The 19,971-nt window shown below is 43.5% G+C and overlaps 1 protein-coding gene across 2 annotated transcripts in view; it reads left to right on the plus strand.

Moving 5' to 3' along the window:
- Positions 1-10,254: 10,254 nt before the first annotated feature.
- The window catches only part of LG08H10orf90 (linkage group 08 C10orf90 homolog), a 367,755-nt gene continuing 358,038 nt past the window's right edge, over positions 10,255-19,971 (plus strand). Inside the window, exon 1 of one of the 2 annotated variants that reach the window (XR_012235628.1) lies at positions 10,255-10,478. Coding sequence is in view for 1 of the 2 variants with exons in the window: in XM_073595738.1 (XP_073451839.1) it covers positions 10,325-10,478 (154 nt within the window). In the remaining variant the exon portion in view is untranslated. The remainder of the gene's footprint in view (positions 10,479-19,971) is intronic. The other variant, XM_073595738.1, reaches the window with a different exon arrangement.

The following is a 19,971-nucleotide window of genomic DNA, read 5'->3' on the forward strand; positions in this document are numbered from 1 at the left end:
GTCTCTAGAGATGTGACCAAGGTGAAGGCAGAGATCATCTGGACTGGACGGCTTAAGTAGGCAGGACTGACAAGCAGGATATCATCAACAGGTGAGTCACTGTTGAGAGATAGGAGCTAGCAATTAGCCGACAGCTGAGCGGCCAGCTCAGAGAAGGAAGGGCTGAGCCCATCCCTGACAAGAAGTTGAAATCTGTACGTAGATGCACTTTAATCAATGTAAAGAGGTGTTTGGTGCACTTTAATTTGAGTACTCACACTACACAGACACACTCCACGGATACACTATAATATACTGAACTATAATGCGCCAAAAGTACAGTGACACACAGAAGTAAATGGCGTTAAACTGGCAGTAACGCACAAAACTAAATGGAATTAAACTGGCAGTAGCGCACACAGAACTATATGGCATTAAACTGGCAGTAACGCACACAAAACTATATGGCATTAAACTGACAGTAACGCACACAGAAGTAAATGGCGTTAAACTGGCAGTTATATTTTGCACTTCAAAGTATTCAGATCATCGTTTTCGTCGATTCTGGAAACTGTATATTTTTTTAAAACGGGCGCCATTGGCAGCTGAGTAAACGGGAAGTGACGTCATGATGTCACTTCCGTGTTTACAATCAGGAGCCCAGCCCTGACAAGAAGTTGAAATCTGTACGTAGATGCACTTTAATCAATGTAAAGAGGTGTTTGGTGCACTTTAATTTGAGTACTCACAATACACAGACACACTCCACGGATACACTATAATATACTGAACTATAATGCGCCAAACGTACAGTGAAACACAGAAGTAAATGGCGTTAAACTGGCAGTAACGCACAAAACTATATGGCGTTAAACTGGCGGTAACACACACAGAACTATATGGCATTAAACTGGCAGTAACGCACACAGAAGTAAATGGCGTTAAACTGGCAGTAACGCACAAAACTATATGGCGTTAAACTGGCAGTAATGCACACAGAACTATATGGCGTTAAACTGGCAGTAACGCACACAGAAATAAATAGCGTTAAACTGGCAGTAATGCACAAAACTATATGGTGTTCAACTGGCAGTAACACACACAGAACTATATGGCATTAAACTGGCAGTAACTCACACAGAACTATATGGCGTTAAACTGGCAGCAAAGCAACCAGAAATAAATGGCGTTAAACTGGCAGTAACGCACAAAACTATATGGCGTTAACCTGGCAGTAACGCACACAGAACTATATGGCATTAAACTGGCAGCAACGCACCCAGAAATAAATGGCGTTAAACTGGTAGTAATGCATAAAACTATATGGTGTTAAACTGGCAGTAACGCACACAGAACTATATGGCGTTAAACTGGCAGTAACGCACACAAAACTATATGGCGTTAAACTGGCAGTAACACACACAGAACTATATGGCGTTAAACTGGCAGTAACGCACACAGAATTATATGACGTTAAACTGACAGTAACGTACACAGAAGTAAATGGTGTGAACCCTTTCACGACTAAGCCTATTTTTGACATTTGGGATTTACAAGTTAAAATCCGTATTTTTTGCTAGAAAATTTCTTGGAGCCCCCAAACATTATATATATATATTTTTTTTAGCAGAGAATCTAGAGAATAAAATGGCGATTGTTGCAATATTTTATGTCACACGGTATTTGTGCAGAGGTGTTTTAAACACAACTTTTTGGGAAAAGGGACACTTTCATGAATTTAAAAAAAACGAAACAGTAAAGTTAGCCCAATTTTTTTGTATAATATGAAAGATGATGTTATGCTGAGTGAATAGACACCAAACATGTCACGCTTTAAGATTGCACGCACTCATAGTTACATAGTAGGTGAGGTTGAAAAAAGACACACGTCCATCAAGTCCAACCTATGTGTGTGATTATGTGTCAGTATTACATTACATATCCCTGTATGTTGCGGTCATTCAGGTGATTATCTAATAGTTTCTTGAAGCTATCAATGCTCCCCGCTGAGACCACCGCCTGTGGAAGGGAATTCCACATCCTTGCCGCTCTTACAGTAAAGAACCCTCTACATAGTTTAAGGTTAAACCTCTTTTCTTCTAATTGTAATGAGTGGCCACGAGTCTTATTAAACTCTCTTCTGCGAAAAAGTTTTCTCCCTATTGTGGGGTCACCAGTACAGTATTTGTAAATTGAAATCATATCCCCTCTCAAGCGTCTCTTCTCCAGAGAGAATAAGTTCAGTGCTCGCAACCTTTCCTCATAACTAAGATCCTCCAGACCCTTTATTAGCTTTGTTGCCCTTCTTTGTACTCGCTCCATTTCCAGTACATCCTTCCTGAGGACTGGTGCCCAGAACTGGACAGCATACTCCAGGTGCGGCCGGACCAGAGTCTTGTAGAGTGGGAGAATTATCGTTTTATCTCTGGAGTTGATCCCCTTTTAATGCATGCCAATATTCTGTTTTCTTTGTTAGCAGCAGCTTGGCATTGCATGCCATTGCTGAGCCTATCATCTACTAGGACCCCCAGGTCCTTTTCCATCCTAGATTCTCCCAGAGGTTCTCCCCCCATTGTATAGATTGCATTCATATTTTTGCCACCCAAATGCATTATTTTACATTTTTCTACATTGAACCTCATTTGCCATGTAGTCGCCCACCCCATTAGCTTAGCTTAGTATCGTCTGCAAATACAGAGATTGAACTGTTTATCCCATCCTCCAGGTCGTTTATAAACAAATTAAATAGGATTGGTCCCAGCACAGAACCCTGGGGAACCCCACTACCCACCCCTGACCATTCTGAGTACTCCCCATTTATCACCACCCTCTGAACACGCCCTTGTAGCCAGTTTTCAATCCATGTACTCACCCTATGGTCCATGCCAACGGACCTTATTTTGTACAGTAAACGTTTATGGGGAACTGTGTCAAATGATTTTGCAAAATCCAGATACACCACGTCTACGGGCCTTCCTTTATCTAGATGGCAACTCACCTCCTCATAAAAGGTTAATAGATTGGTTTGGCAAGAACGATTCTTCATGAATCCATGCTGATTACTGCTAATGATATCGTTCTTATTACTAAAATCTTGTATATAGTCCCTTATCATCCCCTCCAAGAGTTTACATACTATTGATTCCACTTGTGGAATGGCGACAAACTACGGTACCTAAAAATTTCTATAGGCGACGCTTTAAATTTTTTTTACAGTTACCAGGTTAGAGTTACAGAGGAGGTCTAGTGCTAGAGTTATTGCTCTCACTCTGAAGATCACGGCGATACCTCACATGTGTGATTTGAACACTGTTTACATATGCGGGCGCGACTTCCGTATGCTTTTCTTTGCTGCGCTCACGGGGACATGGGCACTTTAAATTTTTTTCTTCTTATTTATTTTATTTATTTTTATATTAATTGTGTTTAAAAAAAAATACATTTTGATCACTTTTATTGCTGTCACAAGAAATGTAAACATCCCTTGTGACAGTAATAGGTGGTGACAGGTACTCTTTATGGAGGGATCGGGGGTCTAAAAGACCCCCGATCGCTCCTTTGCACTTCAAAGTATTCAGAATGCCATTTTAGGCGATTCTGAATACTGTATATTTTTTTAAATGAGCGCCATTGGCAGCCGAGTAAACGGGAAGTGACGTCATGATATCGCTTTTGTGTTTATAATCAGGAGGCTGGAACGAAGCCTTTTCCAGCTTCATTCCAGTCTGTCCCTAGCCGCCGGAGGCATCGGATTGTCGGGTCCCCCGGTGGGACGGGAGGCCTGTTGAGAGCAGCGGGAGGTGGCGGAAGGGGGGGGGCGTCCCCTCCCACTCCTCCAGTATAACAGCCAAGCGGCTTTTAGCACACATCAGTTGTTATCCCTGGAAAGCCGATTGCCGGCTCTAAAAAACGGTACTGGGATGATGCCTGCAGCTGCGGGCATCATCCCGGTATAACCCCCGAAAGCCGAGGCCGCACATCTGCGTACGCTCGGCGGCAAGGGGTTAAACTGGCAGTAACGCACACAAAATTATATGGCATTAAACTGGCAGTAATGCACACAAAACTATATGGTGTTAAACTGGCTGTAACACACACAGAACTATAAGGCATTAAACTGGCAGTGATGCAAAAAACTAAATGGCGTTAAACTGGCAGTAACGCACACAGAATTAAATGGCGTTAAACTGGCAGTAACACAATCAAATCGACGGTGTTTAAACACAACTACACTGACTCTATCTGAACTGTCCCTACTCTAACTATACACTAATGTAAAGATTACTGACACAGTCACACGATCCCTAGACTGACACTAAACTAATATTCTACACTGACAATTGAAGCAAAATAGCTCAGTATATCACACTAACTAACTAATAACATGGAACAGAGCCCTGTTCTGTCTCTCTCCAAGCCAAAATCACACTGAAAATGGCTGCTATTAAAAGAATACTTTCCCGGTGCCTCCATGACAGCATACATATGATAGTAGCCCCGCCTACTTCTGCCCACAGGACCAGTGCATAGCTATAAAAAGTTAACACCCACACAACAGCCCATTCTCTTTTTTTGTCCATTTGCTTGCCTATCTCATAGTGAGATGTCAGCCAACATGGCAGGCAGGGGAGCCAATCCGGTTCTATTATGGCGCGTTCTTTCAGCACTACTGATGGGCTTCGTAGTCCTCACTACACCTGTCTTTGGCAGGCAGCCAGTAGCTTACTCACTTTCTTATGATCTAATTTGCTGAAGCTTCCCACCCTGATTAGCTAGTTATTGATCTATCATACGTATACTGCCATTGAGGCACCAGGAAAACAGAAAATTGTATCCTACTTACTGTAATTTTCTTTTCCTGGTGCCTATCCATGGCAGCATAGCGAACCCACCCATATCGCTCCTAGCGATATACAGGGAAAGGGCTGTTGTGTGGGTGTTAACTTTTTATAGCTGAGCACTGGTCCTGTGGGCAGAAGTAGGCGGGGCTACTATCTTATGTATGCTGCCATGAATAGGCACCAGGAAAAGAAAATTACAGTAAGTAGGATACAATTTTCTGTTTTTATACTGTGGGGCGGGAATGAGCCATGATTGGATAAAGTCATGATGACTCAATCATGACTCTGACAGTGCTCTGTGCCCCGATTGGCTGAAGCTTTCACTGCATTGTGGTAGGTTCGGGGGGCCAAACAAATGGTCGAACGACCCATTTGTTCGGCTGTTCAGCGAACGTCTGAACTTATGTTCAGGCCGAAACGTTCGCTCATCCCTATTAATGACATATAGACTCAGAATCTTTCTGTTAAAAGTACTTTCTGTAATTATGTGTTTTTGTATCATAAGTGACAATTGTAGCACTTTCAAACTATGAAAGTTTGACCTTCCTTGGAAACTTCTTGTGCCCACACGTACTTCTGTTTCATATAGAATACATAGAAGAGAACACACACAAATGTCAGCATCGTTTAAGTGATGTTGTTTAATCAGGTATTGCTAAGGATACACTAGCTGTTAAGCAATATAGCAGAAAACACGCTGAGAATGTGTTTAAGCACAAAGGGCTGCATTTATCAATGTCCCTTTAGCAAGTGAGGCCCCCCATTGCTGCTAATTTGTCTATACCAGTGTATGTAAAGGTTTCTCTTGCATAGTAGTGTAAATAAACCTTGTTTGCAACTTCTTTTTTCTTTCTTAAAGCAGAGTTCCAGACGTTTTTTTTTTTTTTTGCTTTTTTTTTTTTAAATAACCCCCGTGACAGTCGCCGCTTGTTCATTAAAAATCGGCATGTGCTATATATTATAGAGTTTTGGACTTTGTGCACGTCTTAGGACTTACTTTGAACTCCTTATCCAGCAAACAGCCATCCTTATTGTGGGCATCTGAAGCCTGCTCGGACTCTCTTCCAGGATCAGGTGCAGCTGGCTACCCAGCATGCATTCTCCGATTTTGCACATGTATAGTGGAAACTAATCACAACCCACTCTGTGTATAGCAGGTAAAATAACGCAATACCAGCAGCGGGGGATGCCTATTGACTCCTGGAATTGATGACACTGCTATCCCAGGAGCCAATGGGAAAAGGGAAATGGTGTACCTCTCCATGGCGAGGATTGACGGAAGTGCAGCCTTTTCCCTCAACAAAAGGCAGAAGATTAAAAAAAAACTCTCTGAAAATTAATGGGGATGTGGTTGGCAATAACTGCAGCCAATGTTGTAAATTAGGATGGAACTCTGCTTTAAGCTTTAAGCCAGGTCCATAAAGACATGAATGAGCAAGTTTGGGGTGAAGAAACTTGACTGGCCTGCACCTCCTGACCTCAACCCAATAGAACACCTTTGGGATGAATTAAAGCGGAGACTGCAAACCAGGCCTTCTCGTCTAAAACCAGTGCCTTACCTCACAAATGCGCTTCTGGAAGAATAGTCAAATTTTCCTATAGTCACACTCCTAAACCTTGTGGACAGCCTTGCATGAACGGAGTGCGATTTCAGTGCGGTGTGGAGAACGCTCAGGATTTGCTGCATTTCCCACACCACATACAGTATCTCACAAAAGTGAGTACACCCCTCACATTTTTGTAAATATTTTATTATATCTTTTCAAGTGACAACACTGAAGAAATGACACTTTGCTACAATGTAAAGTAGTGAGTGTACAGCTTGTATAACAGTGTAAATTTGCTGTCCCCTCAAAATAACTCAAAACACAGCCTTTAATGTCTAAACCGCTGACAACAAAAGTGAGTACACCCCTAAGTGAAAATGTCCAAATTGGCCCCAATTAGCCATTTTCCCTAATTGTTGCTCTACATAAAGATGACCTAGGCTATAGGAAGATTGCCAAGACCCTGGAACTGAGCTGCAGCACGGTGGACAAGACCATACAGTGGTTTAACAGGACAGGTTCCACTAAGAACAAGCCTTGCCATAGTCGACCAAAGAAGTTGAGTACATGTGCTCAGCGTCATATCCAGAGGTTGTCTTTGTGAAACAGACGTATAGGTGCTACCAGCATTGTTGCAGAGGTTGAAAGGGTGGAGGGTCAGCCTGTCAGTGCTCAGACCATACGCCACACTCTGCATCAAATTGGTCTGCATGGCTGTCATCCCAGAAGGAAGCCTCTTCTAAAGATGATGCACAAGAAAGCCCGCAAACAGTTTGCTGAAGACAAGCAGACTAAGGACATGGATTACTGGAACCATGTCCTGTGGTCTAATGAGACCAAAATAAACGTATTTGGATCAGTGTTAAGCGTGTGTGGCGGCAAACAGGTGAGAAGTACAAAGACGAGTGTGTCTTGCCTACAGTCAAGCATGGTGGTGGGAGTGTCATGGTCTGGGGCTGCATGAATGCTGCTGGCACTGGGGAGCTAAAGTTCATTGAGGGAACCATGATTGCCAACATGTACTGTGACATACTGAAGCAGAGCAAGATCCCCTCCGGAGGCTGCATATGCATATGCGTATTCCAATATGATAACGACCCCAAACACACCTCCATGACAACCACTACCCTGCTAAAGAAGCTGAGGGTAAAGGTGATGGACTGGTCATGCATGTCTCCAGACCTAAACCCTATTGAGCATCTGTGGGGCATCCTCAAATGGAAGGTGGAGGAGCGCAAGGTCTCTAGCATCCACCAGCTCCGTGATGTCACCATGGAGGAGAGGAAGAGGACTCCAGTGGCAACCTGTCAAGCTCTGCTGAACTTCATGCCCAAGAGGGTTAAGGCAGTGCTGAAAAATAATAGTGGTCACATAAAATATTGACACTTTGGGCCCAATTTGGACATTTTTACTTAGTGTGTACTCACTTTTGTTGCCAGTGGTTTAGACATTAATGATTAATGGCTGTGTGTTGGGTTATTTTGAGGGGACAGCAAATTTACACTGTTATACAAGCTGTACACTCACTGCTTTACATTGTAGCCAAGTGTCATTTTTTTAGTGTTGTCACATGAAAAGATATAATAAAATATGTACAAAAATGTGAGGGTGTACATTTTGATCAACCCACTGGTTGAATTAAAAAAAAGCCTTTAATTTGGTACACTGCTTCAGTAAAAAATAATGCTTAATTTTTTCATTACATGATGGAAAAAAACAATACAAAATGTAAAATAAAATCCTATACTTTTTTATTTGGATGGAGTAAGGGAGGGTTATAACCCCTGTCAATTTTTTTTTGCCATCTGTATGCCATTGGGGAGATTTCCTTTCACTTCCTGTCCCATAACGAAAACAGGTAGTGAGATGAAATCCCTCCAAAGTGAGGGAAATCCCTGGTTATCACCAGGGTCACCAGAACTAGTGTCTCCATTAGAGGTTTTCCCTTATATATTCTTGTCCTGGTGACAACCCACATTGTGGGCTTTTCTTTCTATTTCTGCACATTTTTAGAGAGAAGTATTTGGGAAAACAGTATGCAGTTAAGTGTAATTAACACATCACACATAGCTCCCGCTGTCCTTTCCATAGATATTTTCTGGAGCACTTCATCGTTTTCAAGGGTAGGCATTTTAGCAACATCTTATAAAATACTCAAAGAAGAATCATCACTAATTTGTTTTAAATTCTTTATTTTCTTTATATTGTAGAACTTTTTCCCATGTTCACATGAAACCTAAGGCCTCATACACACTTGACATTTTTTCAGCTGTTCCTAGGGGAGTCTGGTGTCTTTTTTCCTGCCTCTAATTCCCCCTGCATGTAAACCATGCACACATAGACTTTTAGAGGAGTTTAGTGGCCAAGGTATTTAGAGGCCGGAAACCCCCCCCCCCACTGTCAGTGCATCCAGAAGCTGCAGAGTTTTGGCAGAAAAAATAACATGTGGCGCTTGTAAATGTGCGTTAAAGCTAGGCACATTTAGTGCTTCATATTAATTAATTTTAATGGCCAGAATAAATTATTATCCTGGCCAAAAAAAGGAATTAACGCCCAAGTGCTTGACGCCTGCAAATGCGCTTAAACACTTTTACAAGCAATAGGCATTTTTCTGCCAAAACGCTGCTGCCAGCAAGAAAGGCTTCTAGAAGAGTTTACAAAATGTCCTGCATGCCTGAGGCCTAAAACTCTAGCTGCAATGTGGGACAGGGCGCCCCCCCCCCCCTTGACGCAGGACCGCCTGACACTGCCGCTAAAAAGAAGTCTATAACTTTGGTAGCAAGTGCATGCTCCGGCTCCCAGCACTTGCCTAATACAAATAGTGGCATGAAGAATGATGAGGTGAATGAAAATGAAAGGTTTAGGGGATAAAAAATATCGAGAGCGACTTCAGGAATTTAATATGTACAGTCTGGAGGAAAGAAGGGAAAGGGGAGACATGATTGAAACCTTTAAATACATCAAGGGGGTGAATAAGGTTCAGGAAGGCCGTCTTTTCAATACAAAACCAAAATCAAGAACACGGGGACATGAGCTCAAACTAACAGGAGGAAAGTTCAAAACTAATCTTAGAAAGTATTATTTTACTGAAAGGGCAGTTGATAATTGGAATAAACTACCAACAGTAAAGAGTCAGCAGTAAATGACTTCAAACCTGCTTGGGATAAACATAGATGTATAGTCAGACAACAAAGTTAATGACCCTCCCCCCCCCTCAAAAAAAAACCCCAAACAAAAAAACAAAAATAACATGGGCAGACCCGATAGTCTACTCAGTCTTTTTCTGCCGTCACTTTTCTATGTTTCTGCTATATTCTTCTTTTTGTTACCGTAAAGTCATAATTTGAAAATTGAAGTTGCCAAATTAATCATTTCCATTCTCACAGAAATTAAATAAAACTTATTTTGGAAAAGTAAATGTATCGATATTGTAGTTAAGATATGCAAAGCCTAAGCATTGGCTGTAAGATAAGATCTGGGGAATACCTCTTGAAGTACTGTATGTACAGGAATTAAGCTTCAAGATTCTCATCTTAACTTTGTTCAGGGAAACAATCCAAACTAAAGAACCAGGACTTAAATATTAAAGTCAGAGAGATGAAACATTTATACCCAAAGCCCGTGCACGTTCCTTTCAGCAGAATGTAAAACCAGTAAAGGCTTCATGAATCTAACAAAGGAAATTAAAATTTGCTGAGTGAAAGTGTAATTTTGAACAATCATGCTGGAAAAAAAGGATACATGCCAGGGTTAGTAATCTTTATGTAACTAGATGTCAAGGAGGTCTTATAATAAATAGTTTCAATAGCTTTTGAATGCAATTGTAATGATGGGTTGTAAGCTGCATTCATTATTCATGGCTGCAGCGCAGACTCAGCTGAGGGGCAGATCCTGGCATTCCCTGTTACCAATGCAACAAGTCAGTGGCCTAGTCACTGAAGACTTGTAAACACTGCGATGCCTTCCCAGGAGAGGATTCCCATCTTCCTAAATAACTATATGGATCTTGATCTCACCGACTCCAAACAAAGGATAAGCACAGCCAAGACTTTTGTTACTCAGGTACATCTCCCAGTATATTATTCGATCAAGAAAGAGGCCTGCTACTTTGGTAAGTAATACCCGACAACTTGAGCTATTTAAATGAATTCCGTGTTGCGTTACCTAACAACAGACACGTCAGCCTGCAATGGTAACTGCAAGCTGTACCTGATTGCCATGGATGGTCCCAGCAGGTTTTAAAGAATTGTCCTTGCACATTTTTGCCTCTTGCTTTCAAAACATGCAAAAAAAAACATACAATGACTGAGCACTTTTTAGTTGATATTTATAACATAATAACATTTAAAAGGCATTATTTTAAGTTTTAATTTTAGGTGTATGTACAGCCTTTTTTTTTTTCTTTTTTTGTTGTTATTGTTTTGCATGTAATGGGGAAATAGGAATTCCAAGGCAGGATCTTTTTGCTGTTTTTATTGGTTAATTTCCTAAAGGCAAATAGACTTCTTTTTTTTTTTGCGGAAGTTGCACTTCCAATCATCCAATCAAAATGCTACTTTTCTAAAAGAAATTTTTTTTGCAAATGATTGGGTATTCTTTTCAAAGTAAAATATCACCACATTCACTAAGCTTTAGGGACAATTTCCATGCACAGTGTAACTTCCCTTGTAAAGTGAACAGCTTATCTGTCTTTAGTAAATCAATCTCTTTTTCTCCACTGGAGAGATTCCCCCCCCCATATCTGCTGTCCTGGTGACCATTGTCTCCGGAAAGCCACAATTTTACAGTTGTCACAGAAGCAAGAAGTGAAAGGAGTTCTACCCATGGTGACACCTGCTCTGGTGATAAGGATTTCCCCTTCCTTTGAAAAGATTTCCTCCTAAATTGTGCTGTGCCTTGGGGCCCAAGAGTAAAGGGAAATCATGCTGAAGAGGCTCAGAAAAATAAATGACATGGGACTTAACAATTGCCTACTCTATCCAAAACAAAAAAAAGTTTTGGCTTTACATACACATTAAACTACAAGGTATAAAAAAATGAAAAGTACAATATGTGAATGACACTCACAACTCGGTAAGTATAGTACCTACATTCATATAGAAACAGATATTTGACATGTATGCATCTTTGATGTGTAGCCTGTTGCTCCTAATAAGACAAGAGGCAAAGAAATGACACTGGGTAATTTTCACCTATGGCCTTAAAGTGGTAGTAAAACGCTGAAAAAAACCCCCAAAAAACCCCTGCAAGTCAATGGCATAATGAGCTAGTATGCATTGCATACTAGCACATTATGAAATACTTACCTGAGAATAAAGCCCTTCCAGTGGCGCCCGGTCACCGCTGAGAGTGCTGAATGTTCTCCCGTCCTTTCTTCTGGGTTTGCTGGCTCCGGCGCTGTGAGTGAGCAGAGCCGCGATGACGTCCCTCCCGCACATGCACGCAGGAGCCCTCGGTTCCAGCAAGACGCTCTAAAGGTCTGACACTGTATGACATCAGCGGCTGCATGCAGGGTGAATATCTCCTAAACGGTGCATGTTTAGGAGATATTAATTTTACCTACAGGTAAGCCTTATTATAGGCTTACCTGTAGATAAAAATCACAAAGCAGGCTTTACTACCACTTTAATAGACAAGTAGTCACTAGTCAGTATTCTTTTAAAATTATGCCGCCAATTTCCTTTTAAGTATCTTGTTTTATGACAGTTTTTTGCAGCTTTTACATTTTAATGCTAAAGAAACATTTTCTAAATGTTTATTGAACTTTTTCTTATTGGACGCTTTACTTTAAGTTTGCTTGACAGTGTATCAAAAGAAGGTATTACTTTTCCCATGCCCCCCTTCTGCCTTAATTTGCTACTGCAGCACCTGTGCAAGTTGTGACTTACTCAAAGATAAAACTTGTGCAGAGCTATACATACCTCTCCTATGTCATGTGCCAGACTTTGAGCCTGGCAACTGGTTGCTCAAGCATGGAGCATGGCACTGTGGGAAACGGTAATGATGTCATTGCCCCCCTCCATGGCTGCAAGTAACAAATTTATACAAGCTGCAATAAAGGCAAAGTACAGTTCACACTTAGGAGCGTTACCTTACATGAGCCTGGTCATACTGTGACTTTAAGTGATATAGGATTTGCAAATTGTACCAGCTCCAAATTGGCATTAGGAAGCATCTAGAGGTGGGGTCTCGAAACTTTCCAAACAAAGGCCATTTAAGTGTCCTTCAGACTTTGGGGGGCCGGACTGTGGCCAGTGTGCACATTAAACATCCTGGGAATAAACAATGCCCCATCATTGGTATCAATGACAGCAATAGTGCCCCATTGAAAACTGGCTACAAGGGCGAGTTCAGATTGTGGTGATAAATGGGGAGTACTCAGAATGGTCAGGGGTGGGTAGTGGGGTTCCCCAGGGTTCTGTGCTGGGACCAATCCTATTTAATTTGTTCATAAACGACCTGGAGGATGGGATAAACAGTTCAATCTCTGTATTTGCAGACGATACTAAGCTAAGCAGGGCAATAACTTCTCCGCAGGATGTGGAAACCTTGCAAAAAGACCTGAACAAATTAATGGGGTGGGCGACTACATGGCAAATGAGGTTCAATGTAGAAAAATGTAAAATAATGCATTTGGGTGGCAAAAATATGAATGCAATCTATACACTGGGGGGAGAACCTCTGGGGGAATCTAGGATGGAAAAGGACCTGGGGGTCCTAGTAGATGATAGGCTCAGCAATGGCATGCAATGCCAAGCTGCTGCTAACAAAGCAAACAGAATATTGGCATGCATTAAAAGGGGGATCAACGCCAGAGATAAAACGATAATTCTCCCACTCTACAAGGCTCTGGTCCGGCCGCACCTAGAGTGTGCTGTCCAGTTCTGGGCACCAGTCCTCAGGAAAGAGGTACTGGAAATGGAGCGAGTACAAAGAAGGGCAACAAAGCTAATAAAGGGTCTGGAGGATCTTAGTTATGAGGAAAGGTTGCGAGCACTGAACTTATTCTCTCTGGAGAAGAGACGCTTGAGAGGGGATATGATTTCAATATACAAATACTGTACTGGTGACCCCACAATAGGGATAAAACTTTTTCGCAGAAGAGAGTTTAATAAGACTCGTGGCCACTCATTACAATTAGAAGAAAAGAGGTTTAACCTTAAACTACGTAGAGGGTTCTTTACTGTAAGAGCGGCAAGGATGTGGAATTCCCTTGCACAGGCGGTGGTCTCAGCGGGGAGCATTGATAGCTTCAAGAAATTATTAGATAATCACCTGAATGACCGCAACATACAGGGATATACAATGTAATACTGACACATAATCACACACATAGGTTGGACTTGATGGACTTGTGTCTTTTTTCAACCTCACCTACTATGTAACTATGTAATTGTTAGTTTCAGGGTAAGGAATAGTGCCCCATCATTGGCATCAGTGGGTGAAATGGTGCTCCATAGCTGGTGTCAGTGGAAGGAATGGTGGCCCATTGTTGAAGTCAGTGGGAGGAATAGTGCCTTGTATCAGTGGCGGGGATAGTGTTTCAAGGGTCAGATAAGACCACTGATCTAGACCTTCATCAGTTGCTGTAAGCAAATCCAGATTCGAACAGCATGTCACAATCTCATATATGGCTCTTGTACTTCTATACCTGCTATAAAGGCCACATTTCACATTACACTCATATATAGGGTATAACATTTAACATGGTCATATTTTCCACCCAACACCCTTTAACCACTCCACTCACTTACCTGAATCACAGGGTCCTTTTTCCACACTGCCATGTCACCCATTCACAGATCGAATGGGAGGACTACAAGTCCCATCTGTTAGTGTAACAGACAGACATGCAGATCTCAATAGAGCACAAGCGTGGTGACCTCATTGTCCTTGTAGTCCATTGTTTACTCCCTTCGGCCCCATAATAGAAGGTCCATAAATGGAGGTCTACAAATGGGGCTGGGGAAGAGTTTGCAGGAGCCTGTGCATTGCACCTATGATGTGCTGATCTTGGTTGCAGTGCTCTGCAGGCTTCAATACAAACATTTAATAAATGCAAATGTATATTTTAAGAATGTGGATGCATTGATTACATTTTTGCAAACAGTGAAATGTGAATTTAAACTTCTGAACTCAAAATTAAGGGACTTCATCACAATATATCTCATGAAGTGCTCCACCAGCAGGTTTGCTGCCCATTTCTTTTGGGTAAAAGCCGAGATGGCTGAAATTTGCACCTTAAGCGAACTTAGGCCGAGCTCCAAATCCAATCCGGATTGCAGGAAATACAGGATTTGAGATACATGTGGGTCACTAGGGTCAAACTGACGTCCAGCTGCAAAGCTCGTGAACCTATTCCATATTCTTGAGTAGATGGCATTGGTTGACCCCTTTCTGGAACTCTGTAAAGTTCTAATACCCTCTAGAGAACATCCTAACTCTTGTAACCCCTGCCTTACAATCTCCAGGCCACTAAGCCAGTCGTGATGGTTGCAGATGTAGGGTATCTCTTTCAGACAGGAGATAAGGAGTCACCGGCAGAGTGATCGGTGGGCACATGCTGAGATCCATTGCCAGAAAGACCCATGGTCTGTGAGGCCAGTAAGGAAATACTGTGATGACTGTCAAATTCTCTGTCAACAATCTCCTCAGGAATTTCAGGATTAAAGAAATTGGAGGGAAGGCATAGGCCAGTTGCCCAACCCAAGGATTGGTCAAGGTACCCGTCCCCCCTGCTAATGGATGAGGGTAGTGCGAGAGGAACTGGCTCACCTTGCAGATGGTTGATGAGGCAAAAATATCCATCTTGCGGACACCCCCACTCGTGGATGATCTGTTTGAACACTTCAGGGTGAAGGGACCATTTGTTGGGGTCCATGAATTGTCTGTATAGACGATCTGCTTCCAAGTTCTAACAGCCTGGAAGATATATGGCCTTCAAATCTGGGAGATATTGTTGTGCCAATGTCATGATTGGTTCCACCTCTCTCATGAGGGTTTGGCTGTGTGTCCTGCCTTGTTGCTGTATATAAGACACTGCTGTCATGTTGTCCAGATGGAGCAGGACTGGGCGACCCTGTATATGAGGCAGCAAGGTGGGCAATGACATGAATGCTGCTTGAAGTTCCAGAATATTGGAAACTAGGCCCTGAGTGGGAAATTCCCCTTTGCCCTGGATCTTGAGTTGTTCGCAGGTGGCGCCCCACCCTGCTGCACTTGCATCTGTGATAACAATGATCCATGGCTGCGGCCCTAATGGATAATGCTGTTTAGCATTTGTTTCATCTACCACCAGAGACTCTGGTGCCTTCGGCTGGTGATCCTGATTGGCTGGGCTAGACGAACTCTTCCACTGCATCAGGAAGCCTTGTTGGAAAACTCTGAGTTTCCAGTGAGCCCAGGGGCTCACTGGACTACATGAAGCCATCGTCCCAAGAAGAATCATGCACTGGGATGCTGACATCGCTGGTGCAGCCAATGCCTGTTGGAAATTCTTCCTGATTTTGGGGAGTTTCTCAGGTGGCATGGAAACTGTGGCCTCCTGAGTATTGAATTGGGCCCCTAGGTAGACCATATTCTGTGTAGGCTCCAGCTGGCTCTGGTAATGCCTGCCCCTCAATGCAAATCTGAGGTACTGCTGGTATGACTGAAGGATTGGGACATGCTGGTAGGCATATTGCAAGTCCACTGAAATCCTCCAGTCTCCTGGTTGAATAACCTGGACTATGGTATGGAGAGACTCCATCTTGAGTCTTTCCAGATAAATTGATTCAGCCTCTTGAGGTAGTTCTGGAGGCTGCCGTTTGAACAGCCAATAATGGCCTTGCGCCACTGTGGACTGATTTCGCCTTTTTTGGCAGTGGTCTTGCCAGAACTAGGTCACTTTCAGCCACCTGGCTCCAACTACCTCCTGGGCGGGCCTGATGTTAAAAGGGCTTCTGGGTATCTGAGGGAGCTGCAGGGATCTTAGCTCTCTGCGATCTTACGAAGGTTGACTGTGTACCCCTCCAACACCTTCTGAATTCCTTGGATGGGCGAAAACCTCCGAAATCCCAGTACTTGTTTAGCGCTCCTCTAGATGGTTGCCCCTTCTGGCGTCTGGACCTTCGATCTTGGGGCAGAAGACCTGATTTTCTTCCTGTAACCTTGGAGATGGCAGTCTCCAGTTTTTTGGCCAAACAGCACCTTCCCATCAAAAGGCAGTTTACAGCAATTCTGCATTGAGGATGGTTCAGCCGCCCAGGGTTTTAGCCACAGCGCTCTTTTGGTTATGACTGAGCTGAGCATGGTTCTGGAGGACCATCGAATGATGTCTATAGCTGCCTCACCTGTGAAGTCCGCCGAGAGTTTTATCTCATCAAGAGCCTTGATGATTTTATTCTTTTGGCAGCTGGTTTTTGATCGCATACTCCAAGTTCTGTGCCGACACTCGCATAGCACTTGCTACGGATGTTAAAGCAACGGCCTGTTTACAAGCACCACCTGCTGCGAGGTAAAACTTTCTTAAATCCATGTCAATGCTTCAATCAAGGATATCGTGAAAGGAGGAAGAGTCTTCAATCGGAAGTGTCACATTCTTGGCCAGTCTGGTGACTGCCGCATCCACCGTTGGTGGGTTAGATAAAGGAGTCACATCCTCCTCCATTAGTGGATACATCTTCTGCAACCTATTGGTTGAGGAGGATTTTCTCTCCCCTTTTCCATTCCTCCTGAAATAGGCCCCTTATTTCTGTCATTAGAGGAAAGGTTTCTTTAGGTTCCTCCTATGGAACCCAAAGGCTTGTTCACATTTGCGGCAGGCTATGCTATTGCACTGAAAAGTGATCTGTGCTTAGGTCACTTTTCAGAGGCATTTGATATTATCACGTAGATGGGACAAGTGTCCCTGCTATGCGATTTGTACACAATATTGGGGCGGCCCATTCACTTTGCTGCCCTACGTGTGCAAAAATAAGCCCCGGCTCCTATTTAGGGGCGACCAGCTTCGCACAATGTTTTTAAAGGGTCATTCTCCCATGTGACAATCACAGCAGAATCGCATCGCATTTGGGGTGCTCTGAAAAGATAAAGGCACCTAATGCTTGTTGTGCAGCGATTGCCACACAATTTAAAATCAGATTGTATGGTGTGTGATAATAGGTTTTGGTTGGCTTGGTTTAGACTTGGTGCAGGGTACACACTGTTCGTCCATTTCTGTCCCTGGTTGCCCGAGATGACTGGAAAATTCTGCCATGTACTTGGGGACTACTTTCTTGAGCAAGGTTGACACCTGCTCACTCTCATATGCCTGGTCTCTGGCAAACTGCCTGAAGCAGTTACTGCAAAGTAGCTTTCCAGGTATAGGGTCATCTCCACATGACCAACATTTGCCTTTCGGGCACTGAACCCTCGGAGAAATTGTGTGCGTTCTCTTAAGCATACATTTGCGCCCTTTGTACTGGGGTCTGCCAGGACTAAAGGAGTCACTTTCTGCCCTGGAAAAATCCTGACAATCCAGAGGGCCTCTGGACCTCCTAGAGCTGGAGTGTGAGTGGCCAGGACTGCAATAGACAGGAAGGCACGCTCGTCAGGGCAGAACTCACTCTTTTTCCTGCATCTTCTTACTTACCCAAAGTTGGCCCTTACCTGGTATTGCGGTGGTCTTGGTTATGTGGTGTTAGGCTCATGCTGGTGCAAGGGGGACTGCATGGCAACAGAGAAATAAGGGTAGCGAGAGAGAGAAAAAAATACATTTTTTTTCAAAGAGTAACAAATTTAAATTAAAAAAATCTGGGAAAACTCCCCCTATCCCCCAATATTACATTGCTCCTTCCCTCTTCTATCCCCATTACTAGGATAGCAAGACTTACCTGCCATTGACTGTTCCACAGAATGAGATTGTGCCTCTCTGGATGCCTGAATAGCAAAGGCATCCATTACCTGGCCATTTGTGCTTTGTAAATAAAGCACCTGAGAGAGAGAGACTCTCTCTCACCTTTGTTGTAATCAAAAAAGGGCTAGTACGTGCGTGATACATGCAGATCTGAAATCAACATGCTCCGTACTGATCTACATCACCTTTCTGCCAAAGTCACTTCCATAGAAGAAGAAGCATATGATACAAAGATAGAAATCTCCCATATACACGATCGTTTGTCTACGCAAGCTTTGGCCCTCAGAGAGTTTTAACGTCACCTTGAGGATCTCGATAACAGAGGCAGACGCAACAACATCAGAGTCTGAGGCCTCCCAGAGGTGACTCAGGATGAGGACCTACAAGTGACACTGCAAGCTATTTTCAATAATGTACTGGGTCGCCCGGAAAATCAAAGAGTTAAATTGGACCGGGCCCACCGCGCACTCCGTCCCCGTGGTCCAGGTCCTAGACCACGAGATGTAATTTGCAGGGTCCACAACTACGCCCTGAAGGAGGACATAATGAGAAAAGTGCGCAACATGCACACCATCGACTTCGATGGCGCCCCTATACAGCTATTTCCGGACTTGTCCTGGATCACTCTTCAGCAAAGACACTCCTTGCAACTACTTCTCACAACATTGAAGGAACATGACTTTTGATACCACTGGGGCTTCCCTTTCAGCCTCACGGCAAAGAAAGATGGGAGATCCACCACCCTACGGTATCCGGAGGACCTCCACTCATTCTGCAGGGATCTGGGCATCCCGGTCCCGCCCACTCCTGGGTGGGATCCCCTTCCAACCCCTCCACCTTGCCCAGAGCCCTGGGTCCAGGTGAATGGGAGAAAGGGACAGAGGCCGCACTCCAATAGCCCTCCAACATCTGCCCATCAGAGATAACTTTTCGTTGCTTGAGATGCACCTGATCACAAGTATAGGAGTTACTATCACTGCCTATCATACTAAGAGTTTATGGAATTACCCTGTTTTTCTTCCTACTTTACAGAGGGCCAGACTCTATCTGCCAACATCCAGGATTATGGTATTATGGTTTCGCATTTACGCAAGTTCAGTCTGTATATTATTGACGACATTTTAATGCCATGATTAGGCTCTCTCAAACCACTAACGGGGTCTCCCCTTCCCTCGTCTACCCATTTTCCTTCCCTCCTCCCCTCCCTTTCCCTTCCCTACTCCCTCCCCCTCCACCCCCCTACCCTTACCCCCCTTATCTCCTTCCCTTCCCCACTTTTACCAACCCCTACCCCCCAACCCTCCCCTGCCCTCCCACCCCATATCTTATTAGGGTATAATACTACACCTAATTATTTATTTTCACCTCTCCTGGGTTCCTAAATGGGTAACCAGGGAGGTTTCTAGGCTCATATGCAGATCAGTGATCCCTATACTATTCCTGTTTGCCCATCATTGAGCGAAAAACTGCACCAGTTTGCCTTATTTGATGTCACAGCTTAGAACAAATGGTATTCTAGTTACTAATTGTTAAACATAAGTTTTCTTTATCTAGCTGCTTTTCTACGGTGTGCTGCATAATTACTTAACTGCAGGCGGTCCTGGGTGAGGGTGATGACCGTCCTGGAACTGTCCTATCCTCCCCCGGGAGATCTCCAAGTGGCTCCCCATTTAACCCCCTGGGAGGGTATTGTTTTTACCTCCTATGTGGGGGGGGCCCTTCGAAGGTT

Source organism: Aquarana catesbeiana, linkage group LG08 (assembly GCF_042186555.1).
Source record: "Aquarana catesbeiana isolate 2022-GZ linkage group LG08, ASM4218655v1, whole genome shotgun sequence".
Classification (NCBI taxonomy): domain Eukaryota; kingdom Metazoa; phylum Chordata; class Amphibia; order Anura; family Ranidae; genus Aquarana; species Aquarana catesbeiana.